General features: G+C 39.0%; 1 protein-coding gene across 1 annotated transcript in view; it reads right to left on the bottom strand.

Moving 5' to 3' along the window:
* The window catches only part of LOC126353785 (uncharacterized), a 255,057-nt gene that overhangs the window by 72,992 nt on the left and 159,460 nt on the right, over window positions 1-22,605 (bottom strand). The window contains exons 6-7 of the mRNA XM_050002874.1: window positions 13,373-13,693; window positions 13,115-13,268 (exon numbers count right to left, since the gene is read on the bottom strand). Of these exons, the coding sequence (XP_049858831.1) occupies window positions 13,115-13,268; window positions 13,373-13,693 (475 nt within the window). The remainder of the gene's footprint in view (window positions 1-13,114; window positions 13,269-13,372; window positions 13,694-22,605) is intronic.

The following is a 22,605-nucleotide window of genomic DNA, read 5'->3' as shown; positions in this document are numbered from 1 at the left end:
CATAAATACACAGGTGTAAGGCACTTGAAAAAGAGCAAATTCTCAAAAGCTGTTGAGAATGTTGTTTACTGTTGCATGATTCTGTGCTCCACATATCAGTCAGCTATAGGTGTATAGTTCCATTCCCCTTATTTTACATGTTGCTCCATCCAGGAATTTCCATTACTGTTAAGGGCCATTAAGTCATTCATAAATGTATTAAACCATTTTAACTTTTCACAAAATCAATGTTCACTTCCCGACAATTTTCATAATGTTACATTGCCTGCTTGAACCTCTCAGCATAGAAGTTCTCCACATGGGAATTAAACCCGATGACATCAAAATTCTTGTGCTCATTATCTCGAAATCATTGTGTACCAACCCATTTCTTTAAGAAGGAGATTGCTTGTTTTATTTCCAAATCATCTCCGTATTTTTTGCAGTGGTCCAAAAAGGGTTGTCTTTTCTTTGCTCTTTTTGTTGAGGAGTAAGCACTTCTGGTATCCATCTTGCATAGTTTGGAATATCCACACTTCTCTATGACAGTAAATAAAGGTGCATCTAACATGAGGAAATTCATCACCCAGAGCAGAAGTTGTCAATCACAAATCAGATGACAGTTTTAAGTCCATTTGTTACTTGAATTCATAGATTAGGATGCTGGATCTAACACTTCGCTCTTCATCGTACGCATAGTACACCCACTTTTGAAGTCTTTGACACCACAGTCTAACATTTTCTTCACTAACAAGTGTATGCACAACTTCTAATGAATTTGAGTAGCTGTCATTCAAATTACAGAATGCACTTTACAATTGGCAGGAACAACAACTTTTGAAGCCATTGCTGTTTGCTTTCACCTGCTGTCAAGTGATAATTGAAGCAAAATATCACCTTATATGACTTAATAAACAAATCAATACGTCACCCTGTATGAGCTTGTTTGAACTGTCAGCATTTAAGTAGAAGCAAATGCTCTTTATTTTCCAAATACATCTCATTTCTACACCAATGTCTCAAAAAAATTGCAACACTAATCAAACAAAATGCATGTGACTGAAATAGACTTTATAAATCTGAAGAGGCCCATGGCAATAATACACAAATTATTACATTTACGAAACAATGTTTATCAATTCAGGATGGTGTGCAGGCACAACCGGCTGCAAGCAGAACTTCTAAGTAACATAGTGTGGAGTCAAAAAGGGCTTGGGTTTATACCTGGGGAATTTCCCTCAACAAATTTTGTATTCTAGTACACAAAGGGTTAACAGTGCTTATTGGAGGTCTATTTTGAACAAGTTGCCCATCAGCCATATCCCATTTAGATGTGATGGATGAAATGTGAGACAAATATGCAGGCCAGTGAGATAGTAATACCCACTGTGTTTGTAAGAAAGAGTCGTAAATCCTCCATGATATAACAGCTACTGTTCAACTTGTACTCAGTATACAGGTGCAATGATTGCATGTAGTAGCAGATAGTATACCATAGTAAGTCATTTCATTCATTACATCTCACAACATACTAGTTGCCAGACCATGGTACCATTTAAAAGACATGTTTCTACTGCTATAGGATATACTGAAGCAAGAAACGCATGTGGATGCTTCTCCCCCCCCTCCAACTCCCCCCCCCCCCCCCCCCCACACACACACACAATTTTTTCCATACATTTTGTGCCCCCCCCCCCCCCCCCTCTCCCCCAGCAAGTTCAAAATCAAGTCCAGAATCTGTGACTAGTCCATCAATCAGAAGAACAGAGGCAAGATCAGTGGTACAAAATCCACTCAGATATCATCAACAGAAGACACACAGCTTCAATGTCCACAGTAACGTCAGTGCCAACTGTAGTTCAAGATTTAAATGAAAATACAGTTTCAGCAAAAGTTCCAGTATCAATTGGAACATCAGTTACAAAAATGGAGTCAGCATCAAAACTGGCAGTATCTCCAACATCCATTGAATCATCAGCTTCAGAAACACCTCAAGCATCCACTGAAACAGCAGCTACAACTACAGATACAACAAGTATGGTGGCATGTCCAGGGGTAAGAAATACAAGGAGCAGGAAATGTGTAATTCTTAAGGATTTTTGGTACCCAGCCTCAGGAAGGAACAGCTGGTAACACTGGGAAACATAAGTACAACTCCTCTCGATCTAATTTCAATAACTTAAAAATAATGAGCCTTAACATACAATGCATTAAAAATAAAATATTAGAACTTGAGATTGCAGCCAGTGGAGCTAGTATAGATTGTATTTACATTCAAGAACATTGGTGCATGAGCTATGAACTAGAAAATATTTGCATTTCCCCATACAAATTAGTAAGTCATTATTGCAGAAAGGAAACAAGACATGGTGGTGTTTGCATTTATGTAAAACCTGGAGTAAAGGTTAAAAATATGACTGTAACTGAATCCTTGAGTGAAGAAAAATATTTTGAGGCTGCAGCAATACAGTTGAATATGCAAAAGAGTAAATTAATAATAACGTTAGTGTACAGATCACCACGTGATGATCCTGAAATTTTTAGAAATAAGTTAGAGGCATTGCTCAAAATATTACATCATAAAAAATTAACAATAATTATAAGTGGAGATTTTAACGTTAACTTATTGACTGAAGGTGCATCCAAAGATCAGTTCCTGAATGTTTTACAGAGCTTCAATTTGTATCCACATATAACTAACCCTACAAGAATAACAAACTCTTCAAAAAGTCTCATAGATAATATCTTCACAAATATAGATGCCACCGATATAGATTTAATAAATGTTGACCTAGGAATATCTGATCACAATGCACTCATCCTTAAATTTCCCATAGCCCCCGTGACCATAAATAGTTCATACCAAATGTACAAAAGAACCTTCTCCACAAATAGTTGCAGTAACTTCATAAATACACTGACTAACCAATCTTGGGCAGAAGTACTGTTACAAACTAGCACAAACACTGCATATAATGTTTTTTCTTCCCTGTTTATGTTGAATTTTGAAATGTGTTTTCCTAAGAAACTTGTCAAAACAAACACATATCGGCATATACATGCTAACTCCTGGATCACAACAGGTATTAGAAATTCCTCCAGGACCATGAAAATGCTTAACTATAGACTGAAAAGTTGGACCGACCCCAAGTTTAAAGAACATGTAACAAATTACAAAAAAATATATAGAAACGTTTCCAGAATGAGATTTTCACTCTGCAGCGGAGTGTGCGCTGATATGAAACTTCCTGTCAGATTAAAACTGTGTGCCCAACCGAGACTCGAACTCGGGACCTTTGCCTTTCGCGGGCAAGTGCTCTACCAACTGAGCTACCGAAGCACGACTCACGTCCGGTACTCACAGCTTTACTTCTTCGCAGAAGAGCTTCTGTAAAGTTTGGAAGGTAGGAGATGGATACTGGCAGAAGTAAAGCTGTGAGTACCGGACGTGAGTCGTGCTTCGGTAGCTCAGTTGGTAGAACACTTGCCCGCGAAAGGCAAAGGTCCCGAGTTCGAGTCTCGGTCGGGCACACAGTTTTAATCTGACAGGAAGTTTCATATAGAAACATAATTACAAAAGCAAAATTACTAAGTAATGATAAATTAATAAGAAAATCAGGCAATAAATTAAAAACTATTTGGGAAATTGTGAAAAGGGAAACAGGTAAGGCCGAAAGGATCAGGAAATAGTACTCAAAAATGGTGAAATTATTGAATTAAAAGATGAAACTCTGGCAAATTACATTAATAATTACTTTTTAAGTGTACCAGTGTCATTAAGTAAAAACTGTACTAAACGTGAGAAATTAACAGCCCTTAAAAGCAGACAGTAGTATGTTGTTAACTCCCACAAATGATAATGAAATATTAAAGGTGATAAAGAGTCTAAAATCAAAAATGTCTGCAGGTGTGGATGAAGTGCCTGTGTCGATAATAAAGAAAGTTGCTCAACAAATTATAAAGCCCCTGGTACATATTGCCAATTTGTCTTTCAGCAAAGGTGTATTTCCTGAGAGGTTGAAAATCTCTAAGGTTAGACCTCTGTTTAAAAAAGGAGATCCATACAAGGTAGAAAATTATAGACCAATATCCCTTCTCCAATCATTTTCAAAAATTCTAGAGAAATTAATGAAGACCAGACTCATAAATTACTTAGATGCTCACAAACTTCTAAACTGCAATCAACATGGCTTTCGCTCAGGCCACAGCACAAAATCAGCTATCTATGCCTATACCAAAGAGATTGTCAGGAGTCTTGACACTAAAAAATGTGTAGTTAGAATTAACTTAGATTTATCTAAAGCTTTTGATACAGTAAATCACAAAATTCTGTTAAACAAGATGGAGGCAATAGGTGTAAGGGGAGTTGTGAAGCAGTGGTTTGAATCTTACCTTCAAGATAGAACTCAGGTGGTAGAAATCATCGCAGAGCATAAAAATCAGAAAATTAAGTGGGTCTCAGATGCAAAGAAATTGGAAATAGGTGTCCCACAGGGCAGTGTTCTTGGTCCCTTATTATTCTTGCTTTATATTAATGACATAAAAAATCCTAATATTTCTACCAAAGTAATGTTGTTCACAGATGACAGTAGCATAATTATAAGTGCTGATAAAAAATCATTAACCACCACAACTGATATAGTCCTGAAATATATTCAACATTGGTTTAATGCTAATGAGTTAACACTTAATCTAAGTAAAACAAATTATATACAGTATGGCAAAGCAACTGAAGATATGGACCTCCAGTTAAAATTAATGGATAAGAAGATAGAGAGTGTACAATCCACAAAGTTTTTGGGCATGCACATTGATCAAAACTTAAGCTGGAAAGACCATCTCAAGTACTTATCCCACGGCATGTTTTGCATTGAGGATATTATCTAGAGTATGCAGCACAGACTGTACTAGACTAGTGTTTTGCTTACTTTCAGTCCATCGTGTCTTACAGCATAGTGTTCTGGGGTAAAACTAAATAAAACTTAACAGAGATCTTCAAATTTCAGAAAAGAGCTATACAAATCATAACACATAACTCTCCAAGAACTCATTGTAGGCCCCTTTTCAAAGAACTGCAAATACTCACAATACCATCACTATATTTTTAAAAGCATTGTGTGTACAAGAACGCATATGAAAAATCTATGTACAAATGAGGACTGCCATAATTAAAATACTAGAACTCATAAGAATTTGTATGTAGAAAGGGTAAGGACAACACAAACCAAAAAGCATGTAAGTTATTTTGGAATAAAACTTTACAATGCTCTGCCCGTGTACATGAAGGAAATAATAGATGAAGTAAAATTTAAGACTGAGCTTAAAAATTACCTTTTAAACAAAACTTTCTATGACGTAGATGAGTACTTTGATTGTGTGTAAATCTATTGCCAAAAATTTTAATTTATATGTCTAAATTTGTACTTCTTAAAAAAATGTCTTGAAAGTGATATTCCATTATTATGTCTGTAGTACTTGTACTAGTATGATAACTTTGTTGTGACAATTCCTACATCATGTAAATGATTTACAGGAAAATAATGAAATGAAATGAAATGAAATCATCTTCAGAAAATTTTATGTACATGTTGAGGTGACAAAAACTTATGGGAAACTTCCTAATATCATTCCGAACCACCTTTTGCCAGTACCATGCAGCAACTTGATGTGGCAATGACTCAATAAGTTGCTGGGAAACTCCTGCAGAAATACTGAGTCATGCTACCTCTATAGCCATCAATAATTGAAAAAGTGTTGACGGTGCAAGATTTTGTGCACAAATTGACCTCTCAATCATGTCCAATAAAAGTTATATGGGATTCATGTGGGGTGACAATGGCAGCCAAATTATTTGCTCAAATTGCCCAGAATCTTCCTCAAACTAATGGCAAGCAATTGTGGCCTGGTCTAGTGCATTGGCATCTGTTAAAATTCCATCAAAATTTAGAAATATGAAGTCCATGAATGTTTTCAAATTGTCTCCAAGTAGCTGAGCATAACCATATCCAGTAAATTATTGGTTCAGCTGGACAGAGGAACCAATCCACTCCATGTAGTGGTGGTGGTTAGTGTTTAACGTCCCGTTGACAACAAGGTCATTAGAGATGGACCACTCCATGTAAACACAGCCCACACTATTATGGAGCCACCACCAGCTTGCACAGTGCCTTGTTGCAACTTGGACCAATGGCTTCATGGGGCCTGTGCCACACACGTACCCTACATTAGCTCTTGCCAACTTAAATTGGGACTCATCTGACCAAGCTACAGACTAGGGTCCGACTAATATGTACATGAGCCTAGGAGAGATGCTGCAACTGATGTCATGCTGTTAGCAGAGGTACTTGCATTGTTCGTCTATCGCTATTGCCTATTAATGCTAAATTTCACAATGTTGTCCTAATGGGTATGTTTGTCATAGCTCCCACATTGATTTCTGTGGTTGTTTCATGCAGTGTTGCTTGTCTTATAGCACTGAGAACTCTGCACACATGTCACTTCTCTCTGTCATTAAGTGAAGGCCGTGGTGAGAGATAATGTCGGAAATTTTGTGTCTCTGCACACTCCTGACACTGTGGATTGTGTAATATGGATTTCCTAACAATTTCTGATATGGTATGTCCCATATGTCTATCTCTAACTACCATTCCAAGTGCAATGCCTGTTAATTCCTGTCATGTGGTCATAACCATGTCAGAAACATTTCCACACAAATCACCTGAGTGCACTTGCCAACTGCACCAATGCACTGCACTTTTATACATTTTGTGAGCTATACTACTGCCATATGTGTATGTGTATATCGCTTTCACATGATTTTTATCACCTCATTGTATAACTTTTTTTTGCCCTCTGCTCTTTCAAAAGTCTGCAGTAATGCAATTGCTGTACTGAAGTATGAAAAACATACATATTTTACAATTATAAATGTAATAACGCACTTTTACCAGAGGAATCCACAGGTCTATGTAGATTACAAAGTACCTGCTCTGCTGTACAACATTAGAACGCACCGTGTCAGTGTCCATCTGCTGACTTTCAGAAAATGATTGTTCCATCTGTTTCCTTATCACCTCCAATGATAACTCGGTAGATAATTGGAGAAAGTATAGTAGCCTAAACATTTAGTTACTTGCAGTTAATCGGACCTGCTAACTGACCATCTGAACATTCTCAGTCTATTGGCTGTCTTTGCCATTTGCTCCATCTGGGATCCAAGTTCTTTGTCAGCTCATATGGTAATACAGCATGCTACTCAGAATCCTCACTTATCAGTTGACTGGATCCTCTGATGATCTCTAACCTAAAACCACTACATTTTAACACTTAGTGTGCCACTGATGAAATTCACATGCTAATTGCATTCTGAGTTAGTTGAGATTTGTAAATGGAAGCCAATGCAATAACATGTGAACCATAAATCCTGCCCATAATATAAGTACTTGGCAGTAAACTATTTATGCAGAGCTGTACATATCTATTGCAATGCTCCAGCACTGAGTCAGTGCAGTAGATGAAGCTACATCTACATCTACATGGATACTCTGCAAATCACATTTAAGTGCCTGGCAGAGGGTTCATCAAACCACCTTCACAATTCTCTATTATTCCAATCTCGCATAGTGCGTGGATTTCCCTGATTTCCCTTATTTTATCGTCGTGATCATTCCTCCCTATGTAGGTTGGTGTCAACAAAATATTTTCACATTCGGAGGAGAAAGTTGGTGATTGGAATTTCATGAGAAGATTCCATCGCAACAAGAAACGCCTTTCTTTTAATGATGTCCAGCCCAAATCCTATATCATTTCTGAGACACTCTCTCCCATATTTTGCAATAATACAAATGTGCTGCCTTTCTTTGAACTTTTTTGGTGTACTCTGACAGCCCTATCTGGTGAGGACCGCACACCGCGCAGCAGTATTCTAAAAGAGGACGGACAAGCATAGTGTAGGCAGTCTCCTTAGTAGGTCTGTTACAGTTTCTAAGTGTCTTGCCAATAAAACGCAGTCTTTGGTTAGCCTTCCCCACAACATTTTCTATGTGTTCCTTCCAATTTAAGTTGTTCATAATTGTAATACCTAGGTATTAAATTGAATTTAGGGCTTTTAGATTAGACTGATTTATTGTATAACCAAAGTTTAACGCGTTCCTTTTAGCATTCATGAGGATGACTTCACACTTTTCATTATTTAGGGTCAACTGCAACCTTTTGCATCATTCAGATATTTTTTCTAAATCGTTTTGAAGTTTGTTTTGATCTTCTGATGACTATATTAGTTGATAAATGACAGTTTCATCTGCAAACAACCAAAGACAGCTGCTCAGATTGTCTCCCAAATTGTTTATATAGATAAAGAACAGCAAAGGGCCTATAACACTACCTTGGGGAACTCCAGAAATCACTTCTGTTTCACTCGATGACTTTCCATTAATTACTACACACTATATTACGGACATGCAAAAAAATGGTGGCCATCCCATGCTATGGTCACTCTGTATGGTCCAGTATCTGCTTATCATTGCTTATTATCATCTTCTACTTGTTGGTTCCATGTCATTGTTATAGTAGAATGCAGTGCATCATCCAAAATGTGGTAATAAGACAAATCTATTTCTGGTAGACCAATCAGTTCTATGTTTATATAAGTTCCTTTCCAGGTTTCTGTTTCTTTGGATAACTTTTCATTGATTGAGGTTCTACACAAAGCACATCATTCAGTGACATAAATGAAGATATTGCTTGGTACACCATCACCCTAAGATCTCAGTCATTTATTGCTGGTGTACTGTTGTACAAGACCTCTGTGTCAGGGTTCATTTGCATGCAGGATTTGTCTGGTGCCTGATGACAGTCATAACTCAGGCATGCAGATCCTTGTATTCAGCACAGAGTTGCGTGAGTTATATTTTTGGCTGGTGTTATGTAATTATGCGAGGTGCCTCTCATCACTATTGAGAGTAATTTTAGGGGTGTTCTGTATTAGGGCAGAATCCTCAAGATTACTGTACAGATCTTCCACCCATATTTTGGTGATAAATTTGCCTTTCATGCTAATAATGCAAGAGCACAGTGCAACAACCCCATGAAAAACTTCCTCCAGGAGAAAGGATTCAACCTGATAGAATGATCTGCTGTATTTGTTGGCATGGACCCAGTTGAGCCTGCTAAGGCCAGTTGAAATTTGAAGTTGTAATTGCAGGAATGACATTTACTCAGTAGCTGTCCTTTGTGGGACCCCCATAATTGATAGAGGCAACTTTGAGGAGCATCTCGATCACCTTATAGACAACATGTGAGGAAGATCTAAGAATGTTACAATTCATGGGGTGCAGCAATACATTACTGAATGTGATGATAATTAAATCAAGACCCTAGGCTGTCAACAGGCATTGATATATGTCAATGGGGACAGTTGAAAATGTGTCCCCCATTCGGAACTTGAACCTGGCGTCTCCTGCTTACATGGCAGACGCTCTATGTCCATCTGAGGCACCGAGGGCACAGAGGATAGTGCAACTGCAGGGATTAATCCCTTGCATGCTCTTCATAAGACCCACATTCCCAACTTAATGTCCACATACTACGTTCGTTGTTCCTCAGTTCCTTACATTACTTACAGCAGACAATCTTACTGAGTCCTGTAAGAGTTCGAAAGAACAGATACCATCTTCATATTACTGAATGTTGTCCAATATCAGATTCGAAATTGTTAGATAGATGCTAGAAGAAATGCATATTGCTGTCAAAATGGAAATCTGTCAAGCCTTCAGTGATTTTCATAACAGGATCTTACAGAAATATCACTCACAAAACCCAAAGAAATTCCACTTGTAATTGGCACAAAAGTTAATGTCCAGATACTCATGGATGACACAGGGGCTGAAATTGAGAGTAACGAAGCTAAAACAGAAATGGTGAACTCCATTTTTAAATGTTTCCATGCAAATGAAAATACTGAAGTACTGCCCCAGTTTAGCTTTTGCCCCAACAGAGCTGACTGTTATAAGTATTAGTGTCCAGGGTATTGTGGAACAGCTGAATATGCTAAAACAGAACAAACCTTCTTAGCCTGGTGGAATCCCTATTACATTCTATGCAGAATTTGCTGCTGAGTAAGCCCCTTTGTTCACATGTCATACCCATTTACAAGAAGAGTAACAACAATGTTTCACAAAACTGCCATCCCGTATATTTGACAACTACAGGTCATACCTATCTACAAGAAGGGTAGCAACAGTGATTCGTGAAACTATCATCCACTATCTTTGATAACCATGTGTTGCTTAATATCTGCAACAGAATGCCACTCAGCATGGTTTCCAAAACTCGCAATTTTATCACCCAGTGCCCTCAAAGCCATGGATCAAGTCAGTCAGGTAAATGTAATATTTCCTTACTTCTGAAAAGCAACCATATCAACACTTATTAATGAAAGTATAAACGTTTGAGGGTATCAAATATGACTTGTGTCTAGACTGAGGCTTTCTTGGTATGGAGGATGCAGCATGTTACCTTGGATGAAGTGTCATGAACAGATATAGTAATTTCAGGTTTCTGAGGGTACTTTACTTGTGTAGGTGACCACTCAGCTTTTGGTACTTCTGCAGCAGTTACTAAACTTGAGTTTTATGAAGACTTGGTCTTCTTAATGTAGTCTGGAGTAAATTGTCAGCCTAAGAACTCTAAGATTACTGCAAGGAAAAATTTGTTATGGGAGCTACATCCATGTCGAATTATTAAGAGTTGCCCCATAGGCTTGCACCAGAGCATTGTGTTGGGGCACATTTTGTGTATTAATGACCCAGCTGACAATGTTAATCGTACCTTCAGATTTTCTGCAGATGATCAAATAATTTATAATGAAATATTGCCTGGAAAATGCTGCAAATTGCTTTTATGTTCAGAAATGTAAAATTTGCATGCCATGAAACCCAAAAATGTATAAAGGTTTTGCAGAAATTACCTTTGCCTGCAGTATCAATGAGTAACAACTGGTATTAATCAACTTTTACAAATATCTGGGTAAACAGTCTGGAGAAATTAAATGATCACCCAGCCCCATGTGTAGATAAAGAAGTTGACAGACTTTAGTTTATTGGAAGAATATCAGAAAAATACAGCCATTCTGATTGGTAAATTACTTCCGAAACACCTATCTGTTCTATCTTAGAACACTGCTCAAGTGTGTGGGACCCATAATAATAGAAACATAGAAATGTTGATCAGATACTAAGAAGGGCAGTACTAATAGACACAGGTTTGTTCAATCTACTGGAGAGTATCAGGGAGATGCTGAAATACATGAACTGGCAACAGTTTAGGATAGACACCAAATATCTAGTGAAAACATTTTCGCTTAGTTTCTATCACAAGTATTAACTGAAGAAGCTAGGACTATAGTACAACTTCATGATGGAACAAGGAAAACACCCTAGTTTGTGTTACAGTGGGAAGTACCTTCTGCATTGCAGTTTACAGTTGATTAGCAGAGTACATATAGGTAGAGACTTGTATGTAGAAGTGGATTTGATGTCACAGATGTATAAAAATGTGTACAGTACTTTCAAACAGATTGCCTTTACCTTGCTTACAGTTTGCTTTCTATTTCATAGTTAAGTTATTTTTCAGTTTCATAAGACTTACTTTTTGATTACTTGTTCCCTTTGAGTCAAGGCTCACGCACATTCACATACATTTAGGTGGAAATAACATTTTTTGGGCAGTTTATTAAGATATCAGTTACGAAAGATGTACCATATTGCATCAGAATCTGTTGTTGTTGTGGTCTTCAGTCAAGAGACTGGTTTGATGCAGCTCTCCATGCTACTCTATCCTGTGCAAGCTTCTTGATCTCTAAATACCTACTACAACCTACATCCTTCTGAATCTGTTCAGTGTATTCATCTCTTGGTCTCCCTCTATGATTTTTACCCTCCATGCTGTCCTCCAGTACTTAATTGGCGATACCTTGATGCCTCAGAACATGCCCTACCAATCAATCGCATCTTCTAGTCAAGTTGTGCCATAAATTTCTCTTCTCCCCAATTCTATTCAATACCTCCTCATTAATTATGTGATCTACCCATCTAATCTTCAGCATCCTTCTGTAGCACCACATTTCGAAAGCTTCTATTCTCTATCTCCTCTACTCCGACCATCCTCAATTATTTTGCTCCCCAAATAGCAAAACTGATTTGCTGCTTTAAGCATCCCATTTCCTAATTTAATATCCTTAGCATCACTTGATTTAATTCGGCTACATTCCATTATCCTCTTTTTGCTTTTGTTGATGTTCATCTTATATCCTCCTTTCAAGACACTGTCCATTCCATTCAGCTGCTCATCCAGGTTCTGTGCTGTCTCTGACACAATTACAATGTCATTGGTGAACCTCAAAGTTTTTATTTCTTCTCCATGAATTTTAATTCTTACTCTGAATTTTTCTTTTGTTTCCTTTACTGCTTGCTCAATATACAGATTGAATAACATCGGGGATAGGCTACAACCCTGTCTCACTCCCTTCCCAACCACTGCTTCCCTTTCATGCACCTCAACTCTTATAACTACCAACTGGTTTCTGTACAAATTGTAAATAGCCTTTCGCTCCCTGTATTTTACCCCTGCCACCTTAAGAATATGAAATACAGTATTCCAGTCAACATTGTCAAAAGTTTCCTCTAAGTCAACAAATGCTAGGAACTTAGGTTTGCCTTTCCTTAATCTTTCTTCTAAGATACATCATAGGGTCAGTATTGCCTCAAGCTTTCCAACATTTCTACAGAATCCAAAATGATCTTCCCCGAGGTCGGCTCCTACCAGTTTTTCCATTCACTTGTAAAGAATTCGTGTTAGTATTTTGCAGCCATGGCTTATTAAACATCGCACTTGTATAGACCCTCTATATACTCCTTCCACCTTTCTACTTTCCCTTCTTTGCTTAGAATTGGGTTTCCATCTGAGCTCTTGATATTCATGCAAGTGGTTCTCTTTTCTCCAAAGGTCTCTTTAATTTTCCTGTAGGTAGTATCTATCTTACCCCTAGAGATATATGCCTTTACATCCTTACATTTGTCCTCTAGCCATCCCTGCTTAGCCATTTTGTACTTGAAAATTTCATAGAATGTGGGCTTACCTGTTAGTCCCATCAAGGGTAAGACCTCTTCCATCTGGTCGAATAAAATGACACATATCAAGAGGCTGCTGGTGTTGAGTACTATAACAGTACAACAGTGTGCTATCTCCATTAGCAGCGTCAATTATTTTCTGTTGAACAGACAACTTGTTAACTGCAAATTAAAATTAGGATTACTAATGTTTTTTGCATCAGTAAACATTATTGCATAAAAACTTCAGTTCCACAACTTCATCTTCTATGCTTTCAGTTACACACCTTTTACATGCACTCTAAATGATACTGAAATATCTCCATCATTGCTCCCATCAAGTGCAACATTGCAGTCCCATTGACCAGAATCCCCCACATACACATTTAATCTAATCAGACATTGACCCAAACCAAAACTGTCACCAGAATAACTATATCTTTGACTGAAAGTTTTGTCTGGTAACACAGAAATGACTTCTCCACTGGGATGTCTCAGCCAGCATCCTTTAATCATGAAAGGAACAGTGCATCCCAATACTGTACTTGAGCCATTCAGTATCACTGTTTCTTCAGAATATGCAGTGGCTTGTATAAATGGGAATTTATCTGAAAAGGAAATCATATATATTATTGTAGTTATACAATTTGAAAACTTTTTTATTTAACAATGAAGATAATCAATTTTTGACAATATTATGTAACTGGATAGATAATAAATCTACACACCAAGCAGTGGCAGGAGAACACATACACAAAAAGGTTTAACTTATACAAGCTGTCAGAGCCAGTGGCTCCTTCTTCTGGCAGAAGAGTTGAAAGAGAAGGAAGAGGGATGAAGGGAAAGGACTCGAGAGGTTTAGGAAAAGGTGTACAGTTCAGAAAAGTCACCCAGAACAGCGGGTCAGGGGAGACTTACCGGACAGGATGAAAAGGAAACACTGATTGTTGAGGATTGTACCAGACAAGATTTGGAAACCTGAGAGTAGCGGGTCAGGGGAGACTTACCGGACAGGATGAGAAGGAAAGACTGATTGTTGAGGATTGTACTGGACAAGATTTGGAAACCTGAGAGTTTAAAGATGGAAGAGAGAGTAATATGCACAACACAGTTTCCTACTAAAACATCATGCACAAGTTAATAAGAGTGAAAAGCTAAGTGCATTGCATGCAACAGAGGTGGTGGTGGGGAGGGGAGGTGGGGGGGATGGAGAAAAACAGACAGGTCAGAAAATGAAAGATGCAGAAAATTAAAATGGAGTGAAAAAAGTAGCAGTTACTGTGAGGAACTGCTAAGATGGAAGAAATTAATATAAATTAAGGCCAGGTGGGCAGTGAGAACCAAGAACATATTGTAGCACTAGTTTCCACCTGCAGAGTTCTGAGAAACTGGTGTTTGGGGGAAGGATTCAGATGATGTGGTGAAACAAATATGGATGTTTTATTTTTAAATGTTAGTTGGCTACCTGTTAGGCTTTTGATGCTGTTCGGTAGGTGACCAAAGACTTTTGTGGCAGCATAGTTTACCCCTTTCTGTGCCAAAGTCAGATTTAACCCTGCATAGTGAAGTTCTCCTAGTTCTAGCTATGCACACTGCTATTACTTTTGAACTGGGTTGGATTATTAACAATAAATTTAATAAGTGAATATATATACTGTGAGGATCCCTAGATCCTTAAATAGATGTCTGCAGGATGACCGTGGGTGGGCTCCAGCAATTATTCTGATTACACGTTTTTGAGCAATGAATACTTTTCTACTCAATGATGAATTACCCCAGAATATGATGTCATATGAAAGCAGTGAATGAAAGTAGGCATAGTAAGCTAATTTACTGAGATTCCTATCACTAAAATTTGCAATAACCCTAATAGCATACATAGCTGAACTCAGATGTTTCAGCAGACTATCGACATGTTGCTTCCAGTTTAAGCTCTCATCAATGGACACACCTAAACATTTAGAAAATTCTACCTTAGCTACAGACTTCTGTTCAAAGTCTATATTTATTACTGGAGTTGTGCCATTTACTGTACGGAACTGTATATACCGTGTTTTATCAAAATTTAAAGAGAGTCTGTTTGTTGAGAACCACTTAATAATTTTGTGTAAAACATCATTTACAATTACATCACTTAGTTCTTGGTTTTTGAAAGTTATTACTATACTTGTATCATCAGCAAAAAGAACTAACTTTGCGTCTTCATCAATGTGGAATGGTAAGTGATTAATGTATATCAAGAACAGTACAGGACATAAGACTGAACCCTGTGGGACCCCGTTCTTGATTTTACCCCCCCCCCCCCCCCCCCCAGTTTGAGGAATAAGCTGTTGTTTTAACATTACATGAACCACTTATTTCAACTTTCTGCATTCTTCCAGTTAAGTATGAATTAAACCATTTGTGCACTGTCCCACTCAAACCATAATGATTTAGCTTATCTAAAAGAATTCCATGATTTACACAATCAAAGGCCTTTGAGAGATCACAAAAAATACCATTGAGTGATGTCCAGTTATTTAGAGCATTTAATATTTGATCAGTGAAAGCGTATATAGCATTTTCTGTTGAAAAGCCTTTCTGAAAATCAAACTGACATTTTGTTAGTACTTTATTTTTACAAATATGGGAGGCTACTCTTGAATACATTAATTTCTCAAAAATTTTTGATAGAGCTGTCAGAAGAGAGATTGGGTAGTAGTTGTTGACATCCGATGTATCCCCCTTTTTATGCAATGGTTTTACAATGGCATATCTCAGTCTATCGGGGAAAACACCCTGCTCCAAAGAGGTATTACATACATGACTGAGATTCCTACTTATCTGTGGGGAACAAGCTATAAGTACCTTGCTGGAAATGCCATCAATTTCGTAAGAGCTTTTACTTTTAAGCGAGTTTATTATTTTACTGATTTCAGAGGGAGAGGTTGGTGGAATTACAGTTGTTTCAAACTGCACAGGTATGGCCTCTTTTATTAGTAGCCTTGCCTCTTCTAGTGAAGATCTAGATCCTATTTTCTTCACAACATTTAAAAAATGATTATTGAAAATATTTTCAATTTCTGATTGTTTGTTGGTACACTTGTCATTCAGTTTTATGACATTAAAGTCTTCCTGTGCTCTTGGTTGCCCTGTTTCCCTTTCAATAATATTCCAAATTGCTTTAATTTTATTATCAGAGTTACTGATCTCAGACATGATACACATGCTTCTAGACTTTTTAATAACTTTTCTTAGTACCGCACATTTGTTTTTATAATATTGAACAATTTTGCGGTCAGTACTCCCTCTTGCTGTTAGATACAGTTCTCTTCTGCAGTTGCAAGATATTCTTATTCCTTTGGTTAGCCAAGTTTTTTTATATGTTTTCTTGGAATTATGTTTAACTATTTTCTTGGGATAACAAGTTTCAAATACCCTTAAAAATGTATCATGAAATAAGATATATTTCAAGTTTGCATCGGGTTCCTTATAGCAGTCTAGCTGCTGTAGGCTTTCCCTAAAGTTTGCAATACTTATATTGTTAATTGAACACATTGCTTTGAAAGTCTGATTTGATATAGTGCATGGAGCTATGTCATGTACTGTAACTAGCTGTGCACCATGATCTGAAAGAGCATTCTCAACAGGATAAGCATTTATGTCCTTAAACTTATCTTGGTCTATAAAAAAGTTATCTATCATTGTACTGCTCTTCTTTGTTATCCGAGTAGGAAAATCAATGACGGAGCTCAAAATGAAAGAACTGGGTAATACTACATGTTCATTCTTCCTATTACACTCTTTCAGGGAATCAACATTGAAATCCCCACAAATGATAATTAGGCTTCCCCCAGTCTGACAGATAGCACAACAAAGTATACAAGTTTCCTAGAAATCGCTGGAAATTCCCTGAGGGGGACCTATACACTGTTACAATTATGAAAGTGCCATCATTTACTTTAAGTTCAGTGGCACATGCTTCCATATGTTGATCTACACAAAATTTTTTAGTTTCTAAATTTTTTACACTGTGATGTGTAGTTCCACAGGTGGCTCTTCCTTTGGTAGCATCTGTTTTGCTAGTTATAAGGCTGGTATAGGTGGTGGTAGGAGGGTGCATAGGGCAGGTCTTGCAATGGGGATGGTCACAGGGGTAGGAGCCACAGGGTAGAGGGATGGGAACAGAAGGAGCATAGGGCCTGTCAAGGATGTTGCGGAGATTGGGAAGGTGATGAAAAGCTATTCTAGGTGTCGTAGGAAAAATCTCAGACAGATTGGATCTCGTTTCAGGCTCTGTAAAATTGAGGTCTCTGTTGATAGACATGTTGCGACATATGCTGAAGTTCATTTAATTTAAGCTGATTGTAAAACATTTTGTATTGTAACATTATTAATTTGTAAGTGCTTTCAGGTCTACATTGACTTTTAGGTCTATATTGACTTTTGTATTTAACAATTTTTGAGGGTCCTTGGGACACTGCCCTAAGAAAGCACCTTCAGTGTTGGGCAGATAGTCTGTGAGCTTCATTGAAGTCAAGAGCTATACCAGCAGCAGCACAGCTACCAGCAGGGTCACCCAAGGCAGACAGGTCTGGAAAAACGAATTTGAAACTTTATCTCAGTGAGTAATACAATTATGTAATGCTCTGTTCCCTACTCTATTAGTCCACAGTGACTATTCATCAAAGTGCAAATATATTATCAGTATCTTTAGCATATCAAAAAGAATTTAAATTGAAATAGATGCATAACCCTACATGTGAGATTCAAGGAAGAAGTGCATTGAGACCACAAAACTCCTATGTTTGAAATTCTGTTGCTACCTATTCCACTGGAGCAACTCAGATGTTTTAACTGGAACGGCACAAAAGCTATGCCTCTGGGAAAACTGCTCTCGCTTCAACACTCCAATATTACTTTAAACTAATTAACTACGCTCCTGGAAATTGAAATAAGAACACTGTAAATTCATTGTCCCAGGAAGGGGAAACTTTATTGACACATTCCTGGGGTCAGATACATCACATGATCACACTGGCAGAACCACACCACATAGACACAGGCAAAAGAGCATGCACAATGTTGGCACTAGTACAGTGTATATCAACCTTTCGCAACAATGCAGGCTGCTATTCTCCCATGGAGACGATCGTAGAGATTCTGGATGTAGTCCTGTGGAACGGCTTGCCATGCCATTTCCACCTGGCGCCTAAGTTGGACCAGCGTTCGTGCTGGACGTGCAGACCGCGTGAGACGATGCTTCATCCAGTCCCAAACATGCTCAATGGGAGACAGATCCGGAGATCTTGCTGGCCAGGGTAGTTGACTTACACCTTCTAGAGCACGTTGGGTGGCACGGGATACATGCGGACGTGCATTGTCCTGTTGGAACAGCAAGTTCCCTTGCCGGTCTAGGAATGGTAGAACGATGGGTTCGATGACGGTTTGGATGTACCGTGCACTATTCAGTGTCCCCTCGATGATCACCAGAGGTGTACGGCCAGTGTAGGAGAAGGCTCCCCACACCATGATCCCAGGTGTTGGCCCTGTGTGCCTCGGTCGTATGCAGTCCTGATTGTGGCGCTCACCTGCATGGCGCCAAACATGCATACGACCATCATTGGCACCAAGGCAGAAGTGACTTTCATCGCTGAAGACGACACGTCTCCATTCGTCCCTCCATTCACGCCTGTCGCGACACCACTGGAGGCGGGCTGCACGATGTTGGGGCGTGAGCGGAAGACGGCTTAACGGTGTGCGGGACCGTAGCCCAGCTTCATGGAGACGGTTGCGAATGGTCCTTGCCGATACCCCAGGAGCAACAGTGTCCCTAATTTGCTGGGAAGTGGCGGTGCGGTCCCCTACGGCACTGCATAGGATCCTACGGTCTTGGCGTGCATCCGTGCGTCGCTGCGATCTGGTCCCAGGTCGACAGGCACGTGCACCTTCCACCGACCACTGGCGACAACATCGATGTACTGTGGAGACCTCACGCCCCACGTGTTGAGCAATTCGGCGGTACGTCCACCCGGCCTCCCGCATGCCCACTATACGCCCTCGCTCAAAGTCCGTCAACTGCACATACGGTTCACGTCCACGCTGTCGCTGCATGCTACCAGTGTTAAAGACTGCGATGGAGCTCCGTATGCCACGGCAAACTGGCTGACACTGACGGCGGCGGTGCACAAATGCTGCGCAGCTAACGCCATTCGACGGCCAACACCGCGGTTCCTGGTGTGTCCGCTGTGCCGTGCGTGTGATCGTTGCTTGTACAGCCCTCTCGCAGTGTCCGGAGCAAGTATGGTGGATCTGACACACTGGTGTCAATGTGTTCTTTTTTCCATTTCCAGGAGTGTATGTACAATACTGAGAAGATCATCTCTGTGTATGAGGGAAAATAGTTAATAACTCAGCACTTTCACAAAAGGGAATTTCAATGCTTTTGCTATTCCATTTAGGATGCTGATCTCAGTGCACATGGATGGGTACAGACTGGACTGGAGCAGATGAGATGATGATTGTAGTGGCCCACATTCACACAGCTTTAATTTCATCTGAAAGTTTTAACTTCTGTGGACTGCTTCTGCACTTCATAATTGTTGATCAATGTCTGTTATGAGAATTCTGGGTTGTTCCCTTTTACTTTATTTAGTGCAAGCCATTCTCTAAAATATTTGAATTTTCCACACAATCTATGGACTCAGTCTTTCTGAGTTGTCACTGCTTGAATCTCTACAGCTAAGATTGATTTGATTCGTGGGTATGTTGACTGATGACCTTAAACATTTTGGGAAGTTCAGATCTTTCTTGTTTCATTCAGTGCAGCTACTTTTCAGGAGGCACAATGCTAGCAGAGCAAGACAACTTTTCTGTTGATGTTGGCCATATGCACCCTGTGATTATGCAGCAGGTTATCATTAACAACAACATTCACTCATTTGACACAGGTAGAGCCTATACCATATCTGACACGCACATTCGGTAGCTGGATCCCACAGTGCAAGAGAAGATGACTGAAGTATTTGCAGCTGTGCTCCCCACATATACCCATCAACTTCTGCAAAAATTGCTTCAACCTGCTACTTCTTGCTAACGTTTTCCCATCCTCAATAATGTTATTGGTTATGTAATTAACTGTTTTCTGTTGTTGAGGTATGATGTCATCCATACAAGGGGACTCATGTTAATATCATACTATTTTAGCTTCTGTAGTAGAATTTTTTATCGTCGACAGAACTGAAGGTCATGTAAGATTATGTAAAATGCTAAAATGCCAAAGTATAATTTTTTATTGTTTATTTCAATCTGCATAAATTGCTTCTTATGTAAAGAAGTTTTTACAGAAAGGGAATTGTACCATTGTTAAAAGTCACTATCAGAATGACGGTTCAATGTTACACATCAGCTACATTTTCAAAAAATACTGAGCATGCAGAATGGAGAGGGATGGTTCTATAATTCAAGGTCACTTACTCATCTCAACTTTCATGGACAGCAAACAATCCTGTTGGCAGAACATCCACATCTGAGCATTATAGCAGAGGTTGAAAATACCGCTTCGGTTGTAAATTACTTTATTTTCACATGACTGGTTTTGGACTGTTATAAGCCCGTCCTCAGGTGTCATAGCTGTACTGAGGTCCCCAAGTGTCGCATGTACCAGGCACAGTGTGCTGCCTATGAGCAATCTGTTCTGCACTCATAAGCAACACACTGTGCCTGGCAACACTCCATGCCTGGTACGCACGGTGCTCGGGGAGCACAGCATAGCTACGACACCTGAGGATGGTCTTATAACAGTGTGAAACCGGTCATGTGAAAATAAAGTAATTTACAACTGAAGCAGTATTTTCAACATCTGCTTTCATAGATGGATATTACTACTGTATACTTCAGTCTTTCAGGAAACATAGCTTGACTCAGCGATACTTACAAAGGTGACTCAATGGGGCCACTGCCAAGTCAACATGACATTTCAGTGCTTTGGTTGAAATATCATCACAGCCAAAAGAGTAAGTGCTTTTCAGAGACCTAATGATTTTTCTGACAGATTTACTTACAGTGCATAGAATGCACTTTTGCTACAATTACAACATTTAAATATTGAAAAAGACTTCCAGTAATTTGTGATAGTATCAATGTATAATCTGATTCCATTCTCCTTGAAGCATGTTAAATAGTTTATATCTGATGTTCTGGCAATCTGGAATTCAACTGACTCTCAAGTACTTCACAAAAGTGTTTGAGGTTCATATTCAGGGTTCTAGCAGATTTATCAAGAAAATTAACCTAGCTTTTCTTTAATCGTGCTATAGTTGGCCTAGTTCTGTGGACAAGAGATTTGAGGTACAGAAAAAGAAAGTATCCAATTCTGAACTGTTGTCCAGACACATACTACTGGACATAGATATGGCATGTGTCCACCCTTTGCCTTTATGATGGCTTAAACTCTGCTGGAGGCACTTTCAATGTGGTATCCATGGAGGAATGGCATTCCATTCTTCCTCAAGAGTCAGAATCAGAGAAGGTGGTGATGTTGGATGCTGGAATCTGGAGCAAAGTCACAAGAGTCAGAATCAGGGGAGGCAGTGATGTTGGATGCTGGAATCTGGAGTAAAGTCAATGTTCTAACTCATGCTGAAGGTATTCCAGTGGATTCAGGTCAGGGCTCTGGGCAGGCCAGTTCATTTAAGAAATGGTAACACCCTCAAGCTATTGCCTCATGAAAGCTGCTTCATGACAGGGTGTGTTGTCATGCTGATACAAATACTCATCATCTCTTAAATGTTTATCTACCATTCACAGTAAACAATACTGTAAAATGTGCTCATCCTTCCACATTTAGCATTTACTTAAGCATAATAAGAGGATTACACTATAATCTTGAAAAATACCCACATACCATTGTACCACCACCTCGATACTTCACTGTTGGCAGTACACTTCATGACAAGCGACATTCTTCAGGCATTTGCCAAATCCAAACCCTTCCATCGGATTTCTACTGCATATAGCTCAATTCATCATTCTAAATCACTTCCATCATTCACTATCTTCCCATCATTCACTGTCTGCTGGCATTGCTCTTTATACACTCTCAAGTGTTGCTTAACAGGGACACAGAAATGTGTGCCTTATGTGGAGCTGTTTAATCACTGTAGTCCATTCTCTTCATGGTCAGTGTGCTAGCTGAAATACTTGTAGCACTCTGGAAGCAGCTCATTCTGCTGTTACAGCTTCTCTACTGACAACACAATACTCCTCATCTCCATTTGTACTGAAGCATCCACCCCTAATGATATCTAGTGGTCAGTTCTGTGTTGCTTAGTGGTGTCCCAATACTTTTGATCAGGCATTGTACAATATTTCAGTGTCACACTGAGTGGTGGTCACAGGAGCATTTACACAGCTTACACTCACAAAAAGAAGACTTTCAGCACTGACTGCCCGTCAATATATGGAAAAGAGTACCTTACTGAAATACAAGGTGTAACCACATTTCTGGGGTTAATATTGTCAAAAGAAAATAATTCAAAGT

Source organism: Schistocerca gregaria, chromosome 3 (assembly GCF_023897955.1).
Source record: "Schistocerca gregaria isolate iqSchGreg1 chromosome 3, iqSchGreg1.2, whole genome shotgun sequence".
In the NCBI taxonomy this organism is placed as follows: Eukaryota; Metazoa; Arthropoda; class Insecta; order Orthoptera; family Acrididae; genus Schistocerca; species Schistocerca gregaria.
The sequence above is the reverse complement of the archived record's forward strand: the minus strand, read 5'-3'. Positions and strand labels throughout refer to the sequence as shown.